The following is a 13776-nucleotide window of genomic DNA, read 5'->3' as shown; positions in this document are numbered from 1 at the left end:
AGGCTGGATAATGATAAAATTGCCATGTCATGCTTGCAAATTTTTATTATATGGTGGGTTTAGCTTGCTGCAGTGGGTTGGTTCTGTGGACTAGCCTATTAGAGGGGCACGAAACCTGGTCATATTCTTACCTCGGTTGGAGAGGCGAGTAGGGTAACTCCCGAGGTATAACTTTAGAGTTCACTTCACGTCAAACCATCTCGTGATGATAAACTCCGCTAACGCCAAGGAACGATTGTGTTTTAAAAATAAAAACATGATTTATGCGTACATAGCTTTTTAACAACCTTAGCAGACTCGGTTGGGATAGCTCTCGATCAAGGCATCCCTAATAATTGGGTATAAAAATGATTTTTGGTACGAGCCAAAGCTTTTAAGAAATTCATAAGCCATGTTGATTACTCGATTTATATGAATTGATTTTATTTGATTGAAATGAGTTGAAAGGTGATGAATTAAGTATATTAAACTGTTTTATCTGTCTCAATTTACTCGGCTTTAGATATTTTAGATGGTATTTGTTTACTCACTGGGATTTTATAATCTCACCACCCTCCTTTCCACCCCTTTCAGGTTCAGAATAGTCTATAGATAGCACATTTCGTCGAGGACTAGCATTGGATTTGCATCTTCCAAATTGTAGGTTCACAGTTTTTCATACTTTTAGTTATTCGAGGGCCCACTTGTTACTGTAAATTAAATTAAATACTCTGACTTACTGTATTATGATATATATGAATTTATTTTGCTTTTACACTGTAAAAATTATTTATGCAGTGTTATAAAAATTTTATTTTATGAAAAAATTGAATATTTTATTTAATATTTTTATCTTATTCTAATAGTCATAATTTCATTTTAAATGAAGGTTTTAGATGTTTAAACTTATTTTTGATTATGAATTATGTGTTTTGTACTCGCATACTACATTTTTAACAAATTTCGAGATTTCTGAGGAAAAATGACCAAAATGCCCCTATGAGAAAAAAATTGTTTTTCTATTGTTTTGATTTGAAAAATGTTTATAATCTCTCAAAACATAATTTTAGTGACTAATACTCACAGGGGAAGCGAGAAAAATTGATATTAAGCCTTACGAGGTTTCGACTGACATTCCGGGTAATGAATGTCTATCGGGACGTCGCGGCGGTTGTCACGAGCTCGATGGGAGTTTTGGGTCGTGACATTAATGATATCTTCTTTAACAACCACCAATTAGATTGATTTGCAAAATTGAACCTTAACGAAAAAAGTTTAGAGTAGATAGTGAATGGAATAGCGTTTGTTCGAATGCACTTAGTTGATTAAGTGATTTGATTTGCATATAGAATACAAATATACCTATGTGTCATATGTAGCCAAGATTAGTGTGTGAACTTAATGAATCTTTCTTCAATTTAATTTACATAGAGATATACTAAGTTAATTGGAAGAGATATTTTTATGAGAAATTCGAGAGAGACTTGTAAATAATTTAAGACTCTAGGTTAGCAAGTTAATCCATTGATATAAGTTAAGAGAGAGAAAAAATATTCAGATGAAATATTGAGGGATATCATAATTCCAGGTTTGGTAGTTGATTAAATTCTTAGACAAATTTTTTGCTTAGTTGTTAGTTTTAGTTTGGATTTTTCTTTTTAATAACTAAATTCGATTGTTTGAATAAAGTTAAGATGTGTTAATTTTAGTAGTTAGCAAATAAGAATTAATTCAATTCTCTGTGGGATCGACACTCTACTTTTTACTATATTGCTTGTTTAACAATATGTGCACTGATGTGGATAACCCGACAACAAGTTTTTGGTGCCGTTGTCACGAAATTGATTTTTAATTCTTTCTTGTTAATATTAATACTAGGCATTCTTAATCTTACTTTAGACTTTTCTTTTCTTTTCTTTTTTTTTTGTATGTCTTTAGGTATTTTTGGTCGTAACAATGGATCAACAAGAAGAAAACAAGTTCTTGCAAGAATATGTTGTACCTCTCGTTCAAGGCCTTCATTCGAGAATTCGTAGACCTCCTATCAATACTAATACCTTTGAAATCAAACCAACAATCATTCAAATGATCCAGACTTTTGTTTAGTTTAGGGGAATACTGAATGATGATCCTAATGCCCATATTGTTAAGTTTCTTGAGATTTTACAATACTTTGAAATCCAATGGTGTTACTGATGATGCCATAAGATTGAGGCTTTTCCTGTTTTCGTTGAGAGATAAGGCAAAGAGTTGGTTGAATTCACTTCCAGTTAGTTCCATCACTACTTAGGATGATTTAGCTAAAAAATTCTTGGCGAAATTTTTTCCACCAGCTAAGATAGCAAAGATGAGCAATGACATCACCTCTTTTGTACGACATGACTTTGAATCACTATATAAGGCTTAGGAACGGTACAAAGATTTTCTTATGAGGTATCCTCACCATGGACTACTTAAATGGCTGTAAGTTTAGACTTTCTATAATGGTTTGCTGGGACCAATTAGAACCATCGTTGATGCTACAGCTGGAGAAGCACTTATGAGTAAATCCATTGATGAGGCCTATGATTTGCTTGAGGAGATGGCTTCAAATAACTATCAGTGGCCATCCAAAAGATTGGGTGCATGAAAAGTTGTTGGAATTCATAAGCTTGATGTAATAAATACCATTAATGCATAATTGGCTACTCTCACAAAGAAAACTGATAATTTGAGTGTTAATGTTGTTCAGAGCATTAACTTGAATGATGTCTATCTTTTATTTTGAGCTAGATATCTTTTATTTTGAATTGAGATAAAATTCATAAGCTTGCATTTGAATGAAACATGAACTTGAATGATATTTACCTTTTATTTTGAGTTTGATATTTATAAATATACTTTTGAGAAAATTATGGAGATCATTGATTTGGTGCTACTTCTCTCTAGTTAGTTTGTTTACTTATGTTGCTTTCATCATTTAATTTGCTTTCTCTTTTATTTAGTTTTCTTTTATGTTTTGCTCGAGAACTAGCAAAATCTTAAGTTTGAGGGTGTGATAACTCTATGATATAGAGTTATTTGGACTTAATTTTTATAGTAATTTAGCTCAGTTCCAATAATATTGCATAGAAATTAATTAGGTGTCATTTAATTTTGATTAAATTAGTTAATTAGGTGAGTCAATCTAATCTTAGTTAATGTTCCTAAGATAAGTTATTATTGATTAATTTGCTAAATTTGTAGGTGTGTGACATGAAGGGAGATAACTCATCAAGCTAGGCACTTATGAAGTGCAGACTTTCATTACACATATCTTGGTATTTCGATCATAACTCTCTCTACAGAACTCAGAATGAGGTAAATCTTGGACCATTGAAAACTAAGAGAAAAAGATACAATGTTTATGTTTACTATTTCACCCAGTTTAGCCTGGAAGATGGCCAAAAACCTTGTCGAAATTGAAGTACTGCAATAGTCTTGGAAATTAAAATAGAGCAAGCTTGGCTATGGCCTTGGGAGCATGTAGGCCATTGTGCCTCAATTGAAGACTCATTGTTTTCCAACACAGAATGGTTGAGACCATGACACCTATATAGCTATTAAGAAATCATTGTGCATTTAGACTTCTTTCTTAACTCAACCTTGGGCCCTATTTATACACCCTTTTAGAGAATTTTTAGAGGCTCGAAATATAAGATTTAAAGCTAAAATTCAGTCACAAATCATTGAAGAAAAAGTCCTATTGAATTTGAGAAGAAGTTGAAGAAATCAAGAAGATTTGAAAATCAAGAATTGACAACTCTTGAAAGTTCTTTATCTTTTGGCTGTTCTTTTATTTTCTTGGTTTGGCTTCAATGTCTAAACTTTTTTGGATGATAATTTCTGGAAACATGAGGAATTAAATTAGTTATCTAAGATTATAATTGAACTCAATATGTAGTTTGAATTATTTATCTCTCTTTTGCTTATGCTTGATGGATTTAAGTTGTTTATTCCCATTCTGTTCTTAATGATCCTCATTGATTGGCCACCAATTATATTGATCTGAAAACCTAAATTCAACCATGAAGAAGGAAGTTTAGAGTAGACCATAAATGGAATAGCGTATGTTCAAATGCACTTAGTTGGTTAGATGATTTAATTTACATGTAAGATAGAAATATATCTATGTGTCATATGTAGCCTAGATTAGAGCATGAACTTAATGACTTTTTCTTTAATTTAATTTACATAGAGATATAGTAAGTTAATTGGGAGAGATACTTTTATGAGAAACTTGAAAAAGACTTGTAAATAATTTAAGACTCTAAGTTAACAACTTAATCCATTAAAATAAGTCAAGAGAAAGAAACTATAAAGCCTGACCTTATAAAATACTTGTCATGACATACATGTGATGATAGCATGATTGCATGCTAAGAGAGTCCCAAAAAATTTACAAAAGTAGGTATTATACTCAGAGATATAACAAAGTTGATTTAAACCTCGAACTAGATCAAATAGAGATTTTAGGGTAAAATTGAAAATTTTATAGTTCAGGAATGATTTAAAATGGTGATTTGGAGTTCGAGGATCAATTTGGAGTCAAATTGAAAATTTCACTATCCAAGGATAAAATGGTAATTTTGCCACTCGAGGACAAAATGGAAATTTTTTTTGAAATATTTTGATCATATTTGACTTATTGGAGTATGATTTGAGGTTGAGAAGTGAAAAATTATAATCCCGATATTTTTCAAAGCATAGGGGTAAAATGGTAATTTTGCCATCCTATGGGCAAAATTGTAATTTTATACCACCCGACACTTATCCAACACATGAATTTTATCCAATATTATCATGGATAATTGAAGGAATTTAAGTGGTGGAGAGAGAAAGCTTAATAGTTAAGAAATTACAAATTGACCAATAATGTGGTGACATGTGTCAAGTTTATATCCATTATTTATTTAGCTTTAAAATAAGCATAAAATCAGCCTATTTTCCTTCATATGGCCGGCCAAACAAAGAACAAAGAAGAACAAAGGGAGAAAAGAAAAACAAAAACCCTAAATGAAGAATTTCAAGAGAAAAGTGTGGGAAATTCAAGGAAACAAATGACAAAAGGTAAAATTTCTTGATTTTGACTTGTGATCTACCTTTCCCATGCATTTTTCCTCATTTTTCATGGTTAAATTACATGTTTTCATGATGAATTCATGGCTGGTCGGAATGGGTATGGAGAGAGAATCATGTTGGATCAGTTTGATTCTAAGTTGTGTTAGTGTTTTTAGTTAGTTTACCATGTTTAGAAACAAAACAATAAGAAAAGAATTTATTTTCCCCACCACCCATCAATGGCCGAACCTACCTTGTGTTGAGTGAGGATGAATTTGATTTTTATTTTAAGAGAATTGGTTAGAAAATGATGAATTATGGTGTGGAAAAGTAGTAAGAAAAATCACGGTGTTAATGCACCATTATTGACCGAAAATTCTAAGAAGAAAAGTGAAGATAGTTTTGCCAAATTTTAGGTTATTTGACTTGAGTTTGGTGAATTAAGATATTGGAAAAGAAATGGAGCAATTTGGAGCTAAATTGGACGCGTTGGCCAATTAATCGGGTGATAAGTCGAATTAGGCCAATACTAGGGATTAAATGGTTACCAGTGCATTTTGCATTCCATATCATGCATTAGTAGTCTAAATTAATTTAAATTCAATTTAGTACCAATGAAGTAAGTTTCTCGATTTTGTACTGTGTTAAGGTGGTGAGTCCTTCTATAAAGGCAAGGGAATTGCACCCGAGGACCAGAAATCTGAGTACTTCAAAAATCCCCATTCTAGACATTCTGAGTAACCTTATCATCATTTTAATTATCTAAAGTATGTTTTAACTCGGTTTTGGTGAAATTTTATGAAAATGAGTTAAATGGTAAATTTTAGGTTTTATAAACAAAAATGTGTTTAAATGAAAAGATTTTATAAATTGTCTTGAAACGAAATAACGATTTTAAAAATAGAGTAATTGGATACCACCGGTATGTTGTAAATTTATGATTGAAAATTGATGGCTTATGTTATATTATTATTGTGTTAGCATGACTGGCTAGGGTATGTTTTATGAATTGTATGAATTGTTTTATTTTACCCTTGCAGGCTGGGCAGTAAAATATTAGCCCTGTCATGCTGTCAAAATTTTATTGTATGGTGGGTTTAGCTTACTGCAGTAGGCGGATTCTGTGGACCAGCCTATTAGAGGGGCACGGAATTCGAATTTATATATATGTACCTCGGTGGGAGAGGTGCATAGGGTATCTCCTAAGGTATGGTTAGAGTTCACATCACTCCGAACCACCTCGTGATGATGAACTCCGCTAACACCAAGGAACGACTGTGTTTTTCAAACTAATAATTTGTTTACGTGTATACGAAATTTTTAACAGCCTTGGCGGATTCGGTTAGATGCCTCGACCAAGGTATCCCCGAGAATGATTTTGGCAGGAGCCAAGCTTTTAAAATACTCATAAGCCATGTTGATTATTTAAATGAAATGAGTATTTATGTTATGAAAAACATATTTAGATGAAATGTTTTAATAGTCTCCTTTTACTCAACTTTAGATCTTTTGAATGGTGTTTGTTTATTCATTGGGATTATGAAATCTCACCACTCTCCTTTCCACCCATTTCAGGTTCAGAATAGACTGTAGATAGCTGATCTCATCGAGGACTACAGTTGGAATTGCATTTTTCAAACTGTAGGTTCATAGTCCTCTTTACTTTTGTTTATTCGGGAGGGGGCCCACTTGTTATTGTAAATTAAATTAAATACTCTGATTTACTGTATTACAGTATGTATGAATTTATTTAGCTTTTACGCCACAAAAATTATTTACGTATAACTCTATAAATATTGTTTTATAAGAACATAGAATATTTTGCTTAATATTTCTTTTATTTTCTTATTATATCCAAATAATCACAATTTTGTTTTAAATGAAGATTTTAGACTTTAAAACTCATTTTTGATTATGAAATATGTGTTTTGTACTCGCTTACTACATTTTTAGCAGATTTCGAGATTTTTGAAGAAAAATGACCAAAATGCCCCTGTGAGGAAAAAATTATTTTTCTATTGTTTTGAATTGAAAATAGTTTATAATCTCTCAAAATATGATTTTAGTAACTAATACTCATGGGGCAAGCGAGAAAAACTGATGTTAAGTCTTGCGAGGTTTCGATTGACATTTCGGGTAATGAATATCTATCGGGACGTCGCAACGGTTGTCACGAGCTCAATGGGAGTTCGAGTCATGACAGAAACAATATTTAGATAAAGTATTGAAGGATATCATAATCTTAGGTCTGGTAGTTGATTGAATTCTTAGACAAATTTTTTACTTAATTATTAGTTTTAGTTTGGATTTCACTTTTTAATAATTAAATTCAATTTTTTGAATAGCGTTAAGGTGTGTTAATTTTAGTAGTTAGTAGCAATGGGAATTAATTCAATTCTCTATGTGATCGACACTTTACTTTCCACTGTATTGCTTGTTTAACGATATGTGAACTTCCATAGATAATCCGACAACAGCAAGATGGTTTGAAAAAAGTTGATAGTGATGTTCAAAAAGTGAGAGAAAGTATTAAGTATGTGAAAGGTTTTCAAGTGAGAAAACAAAAGTTTATAATGTGTGAACCTAGTGAGTTTGAATGTAAGAATAAGATTAAAACAAGATGTTCCAACTAGGTGAAACTCCACATTTCTCATCCTTGGAAGTGCACTTTATTTTCGTATGGCTTTTTCTCATATTTAATTGGTGATTCAAATTTTAAGAATTGTCTATCTAGAGATGAGTGGGATAGAGTTGAGAAACTTAGCAAGTTCTTGAGTGTTTTTATGAGGTTACTTGTTTGTTTTCTATAACAAAGGATCCCACAGAGGACTCGCACTTTCCTTCGATATTCATGGCACGCATGACCTTGCAAGAACATATGAGTGGGGTTGATGTGTATATGAAAAATATGGCTACTCAAATGTTTGTTAAGTTTGATAAGTATTGGTTTGAATTTTGTGTGATTTTAGTTATAGTGGTGATATTTGATCCTCGGTTCAAATTCAATTTGTGGATTGGAGTTTCATAAAGCTTTATAGGAGTAATTTAGCTGAATTTAAAAAAGTTAAAGATCATTTATTTGTTCTTTATAATGAATATACTATCAAGGTTTTTGATACTCCATCATCCTCTTTAAATCACACACCTTTTGATGGGAGAAAGGTGCAAAATGGAAAAAAAGAGTTATTGAAAGTATTTTTTTTATTTTTGAAGTATTATTTGTTATTGGAATTTTTTTTATTTTAATATTTTTTAATTGTTTTATTTTTATTAATTAGGAGTTGGACAATTTTCAATGTGAGTTTGAGGCCGCCAAGAACAAATCTCAACTAGAGCAATATTTGGATGAATAAAGGATTGAAACGATAATAGAATTAGATATTTTACAATTGTGAAAAACAAATCAGTTTTGTTATCTTGAGCTTTCTACCATGGCTCAAGATATCTTGGTCATTCCTGTATCAACATCTGCTTCCAAATTTGCTTTTAGTGTTGGTGGTAAAGTTCTTGATCAATATCGAAGCTTACTTAAATCAGATGTTGTAGAGGCAATTTTCTGTTGTAAGGATTGGCTATTTGGGGAAATTGGTAATACATTCTATCATTTTTTTTGTTATGTTTCTTGTGTTTAAATACATGATTAGAGTAAGTTTGATTTCTTTATATGTTTTTAATAAACCTTTTTTTATATTGTAGCATATGTAGAAACAAAAGTGAACAATCTTACTGCAGATGTCATGAATTTAGAAATTAGTAAGGAAGAAATGGCATCAGTCGAATGCTTTAATACTATTGATGTCAATTAATTGTCAATGAAAGGTAATGCTTTAAACTAAATTTTAAATTTTATTTAACTTTTTTATTTTGATCCAATTTTATTAATATATTGTCTTCAATTTATTATTAAGTTTTGTGACATCAGAATGACGTGACATTGGCGAGCGAGTTTTTGATTTTTGTTTGTATGTTTGGAATTGTTCATGGTTGATAATGTGGATAATAATATGTATTTAATTATAGTTGAAAATTATGAGTGATTTTAGATGTTATTAGTATTTTAAGTTTAAATGTCAATGATGGATTTTATTAGCATGATAATGAATTTTATGTATGTTATTTATGTTAAATTTTATTATATTCAATGTTATTATTATTTTGTTATAATTATTAATTTTAAATTTGAATAACAAAATTATATTTAATTGTAAATATTTTAATTTAATCGTGTTAACAATGTTAAATGTGCTAATCGTATTAGGAAAAAATTATTTTTAATCGTGTTTATTAATCGTGTCATGTTGTACAAAAAATTGATATATTTAATAAACATGTTAGTCATGTCATATTGTGTTGTGTTACACGATTATTAAACATATCCATTTACATGTTTTAGATGTTGACACGAATAATTATTTGTGTCGTGTTTTTGTTTACCCATATAATCGTTAATGCCCTAAATTGACACAAACAGAATTAAAATATGAAAACACGAATTGCGAGGTCTACTTTTGACACTCTAGTCACTTATTTTTTAAGTTTCAACTTCCAAAGAAAAAAGAGTATCCAGCATATGTTTTTGGTATTCTTTTTCAAATGGAGGATTTTTTCCAGCTTTTCATAAAAAAGGCAAACGCATTGCAGGATTTTTGTTTTGTCTCCCATTCCTCATTTTGATTGACTCCTTTTTAGTTATGCTGCTTTCTGTACGACACATTTGGAAATAGAATTCACAATTTTTACTATTGATTCATGATTTTTACCATTCATTCACAAATTTCAACATCAACTACTTGTAAAATTTTATAAACCCAATACATTTCGCAAAAGTACCGCTTCCATATAAAAGTCTTTATAAAATTCTATAAACCCACTGCGTAGCGTAGCGCTTCCAATAGTTACCCATTATTATTTAATTACTTATTGGTCATTAATTTGGAACTAAATGTTTGTTGTTATGTTAAGTTTGTTTTAGCTGCGTCAAAATATCGAAGCATGTCTTAAGGAAAGCCACCGGCAAACGCAGATATGAATCCTTGTAATATGAAATGTAAAAAGGAGAGTTTTTATTTGAAAATGGAACATGAACTAGAAACAAAATTAGAGGCTCAAAGATAACAGTAAGTGTTCGAATAAGGATACACTCCTTCCCATGAATACCACAACCCCAGAGCCTTGTTCACTTGATTGCTTGTCTGGAGCTCCATCAAAGTGTTATCTTTAAGTTTAAAACTGACCAAGTCACCTGGAACATGTATCACCATGAATGACTCATCTTCATCCCCTACACGCTGGTGAGCAATATGTAATATAGCTAACGTGTAATTTATTCTTATTCCTGGACTATGGAATGCTACCGTATCAAGATTGAGATGGTACTTGACAAACCAACCAGAATAGTCGGATTTCATCTCCTTCACATCAATTCCAGCAGTAAGAGGACCATAGGTCTCAATTAGAAATAAAAGGCCTCCTGATTCACCAAAATACCTCACCCTCCGTTCTGTCCATCCCTCTTGAATAGGAGGCATCGGCATTGTCAGCATAACTTCTCTTTCCACGTCGAATCGAAGCGCCAGATTTCCCCTGCCGACCCAATGTAACATACCATTGAAGAAGATTCCTCTGTTAAACAACATTACTTCATCTAAAACAGAGAATGGATTCCCTGAGACTTTCCATGAGCCTGTGAATGGACTGAATATCTTTATCTGGCGATGATTTTCTGACAAATAGGAATCACAAATGCAGACAATCTTGTAATGAGGTGACTTGCTAGGATCATATGCAATGTTACTGCCGAATACAATTCTGCATACCGGATAAGGCAGGCGAAGATACTGCTTTGTAGTAGGTTTACAGATGTAGAATTGGCGATCTTTTTCTAGGCAACGGAAGCTGCTGCATAGGAGAAGCCCATTGCAGGAATGCTGTATACGAACACCTTTATCGTCCTCAATGAAAGAGAGAGATGGCTCCGGAGCAGCATCAATATGTCCTTCACATGGAAAGAATAACAATTTTGAGTGCAGCTCAAGAAACAAGAATTTCTGCAGGAAGAATCCTGAGACATAGTACTGGGGGTTTCTTCGTGAATAACTGGACTTGAAAGTAGGGTCTGAGATGAGGTTATTCCACCATTTGCAGACACACTTGCATCTCATCAAAGTCTTCAACGGTAGCCTTTGTAATATGTCAATCATGACATCATTATCGCTGATTAGATTCAATTCTGATGCATTCCTAGAACCCATGGCTGTAACTACTAATCAATTCCTTCTGTAGTAAGAAAATTCATATGGTAACCACAATCTGATGAGTGAAAAGAGAAACCAACTGCTTAAAAGGGAACAACTTAGCTATGATTGAACAAATTTCAACAAGAAAAACGATGATCAATGAGATAGTACCATAAATATCAGATACAGGAAAGTCATTTTGGAACCAATAGAAGGTTATCGAAAAATTTTGATACGGCTCTTGTTCTATCCAAAAGCAGATTAGAGACTGAATATGTAAGAAAGTTCAGCTTCATCCCTTAATATGTAAGTTTTGAAAGTAGTGTCTTTTATGTTATGGAGTAGTTGAGGGGTCATGACTTTTTCCCTGCAGCTTCCTAGTTGCTGCCTTTCTCATACAGGTAACGGTCCTAGTCCTCACCAAAGAAGTTTCAAAAGTGTGTTGAGCAAATATAAAAAAGACAAACAAGAAAAAATTGCCAATGAGCCCGTCTTAGTCTTCACCAAAGAAGTTTCAAAAGCGTGTTGAGCAAATATTCAAGACAAAAGAAGAAAAAATTGCTAATGGCCAAGTGACATGTTGATATGTTGCTAAAGACTGAAGTGTAAACACAAAGAAGGTTTAGCTCAAATAGGCTTGGTTTTGCTTGGTTTTCATTTCAAGATCATGATTTTCAAGAGTTTGGCCCTTTTCCATTATTCTTCTTGGAATGCTTCCAAATGGTCTTTTTCATAGTTGAAAAGTCTTAGGGCCATTTAAGGTGATTAAAGCAAGAATCTAGCCATTTTCCTTTTGAATTTTGTGTCTAATGATCATCTATAGTCGATAATAGAAGTTCTCTAGTTGATCCACTTCCATAAAGCTTGTATTTTTTACATCAACACTTAGAGGGTCCACTATAACTTTGTCAGGGTCGATTACGACTTCATTTCTTCACGATTTTTCATCAATCTTGCCATAGGGTTGACCACAGAATTTATTTGGTCGACTATGGTTGTGTATTTTTCAAGTTTCCTTGTCTATTCTTGCCCGTTTTGACATAAGATCGACTTGCCTTGCTCTAGGATCTATTGGAGCTTTATTTTTTAAAGATTCCTTAACATTTTGGCACTTAGCTTCAACTATTTCGTCTTTGCTTCTTTCTTGTGATCAAGTGTTGAGTTGAGAACAAACTTCTTGACTTCAGGCAACCCTAGTGTTGTTTAGATTGATGACCTTTGAGAGTTTTGAGATAATCTCCATCACTTGTGAACCTATATTGCAACTTCAACATCTCAAAGATAAATGTTAGAGGGATTACAAACTCATACAACTAAGTCATACAAGCTTATATATACATCATTTAATAACTTCAAAAATCAAGCTTGTAATTATGTAAAAACAAATGTATGAGAGCTAAATCATTTCAAGAACATGTCAAGAATCATTCAAATAATATTGAAGCAAATTAGGATCATTTTGTCATAATCAAAATTATAATCATTTTAAAGCTAACAAGTTAAGATATAAAGATATTGTATCTCTTTATCCCCAAAAAAATTTAGATATTGTCTATATAATAAATAGACATAATAAAATTTTACTAACTAGAAAGAACATCAGTTTTTCAGTAAGTCAGAAAAACAAAAACGCCCTCTCTCATTCTTTGCATTTTTAAGGCACCATCAACAAGGCCTATCCTCAACAAGGCCAAAGGGTTTTGGAATGTGAAATTAAATATGGACTTTGGTAACCAGTCCATAATGACAAAAATAAAGAGATCGATGTGCAACTGTTGTATTCATGTTTGGAACATGAAGGAGGATTCGTAAAGTAAGCTTTTCAGTTAGAAAAGGAAAAAAATATTCATCCAAAAAGGTAGTTCGAGCTCCCAGCAACTACAGATCGTTGCTTATCCACTAGTTATTATTTCCTTTTAGGTGATTCTCTCATATCTTGAAGAAGTAAGAAACAAATTTTAATTGTCTGTTCTAGTATTAAGTGTAAATATCATGTAGATGCTACTTCAGCGCTACTTTAGCTTCATCAAGTATTGGACAACACACTATAAAAAATTTCCTTTTTTTCAATGAAAAAATTTTCGTTGGAAATTTCCAATAAAATTCCAACGAAAATTTAAAAAATTTTTGATCAATTTTTTCCAACAGATTTCCAACAGAAAAATTCCGTTAGAAATATATTTGACGATAAAAAAAAAAACAGAAATTTTTCCAACAAATTTCCAACGAAATTTTCGTTGGAAAAATTTTTTACAAGGAAAAAAAAAGAAGAGAAGCATTTTTGACTGAATTTCCAATGGAATTTCCATTGGAAAAATTTTTGGGGAGCCAAAAAAAAAAAAGAAAGCACCATGTCCGACGGAGTTTCCAACTAAAAATTTTTCGTTGGAAATCCGTCAAAAAGTTCTAGGATTAAAAAAATTGAAAACCCAGTTGAAGTTTCCAACGGAAATTCCGTTGGAAAATTCAGTTGGTAATAATA

At 31.9% G+C, this 13776-nt stretch overlaps 1 protein-coding gene across 1 annotated transcript; it reads right to left on the bottom strand.

Moving 5' to 3' along the window:
- Positions 1 to 10099: 10099 nt before the first annotated feature.
- On the bottom strand, positions 10100 to 11608 carry LOC18595569 (F-box protein At5g07610-like). The gene is made up of 2 exons (XM_088807101.1): positions 11466 to 11608; positions 10100 to 11334 (listed from the first exon to the last, which is right to left on the bottom strand). The coding sequence occupies exon 2, from the start codon at positions 11307 to 11309 to the stop codon at positions 10164 to 10166; it is 1146 nt and encodes a 381-aa protein (XP_088663227.1). The 5' UTR covers positions 11310 to 11334; positions 11466 to 11608; the 3' UTR covers positions 10100 to 10163.
- Positions 11609 to 13776: the final 2168 nt, after the last annotated feature.

Source organism: Theobroma cacao, chromosome 6 (assembly GCF_053813885.1).
Source record: "Theobroma cacao isolate CCN51 chromosome 6, ASM5381388v1, whole genome shotgun sequence".
Lineage (NCBI taxonomy): Eukaryota > Viridiplantae > Streptophyta > Magnoliopsida > Malvales > Malvaceae > Theobroma > Theobroma cacao.
Note: the sequence above shows the minus strand (reverse complement) of the source record. Positions and strands in the feature narration are given on the sequence as shown.

Excerpts from the sequence above, each read along its gene's own strand:
- LOC18595569 (XM_088807101.1), bottom strand. The coding sequence starts at position 11,309 with ATGGGTTCTAGGAATGCATCAGAATTGAATCTAATCAGCGATAATGAT.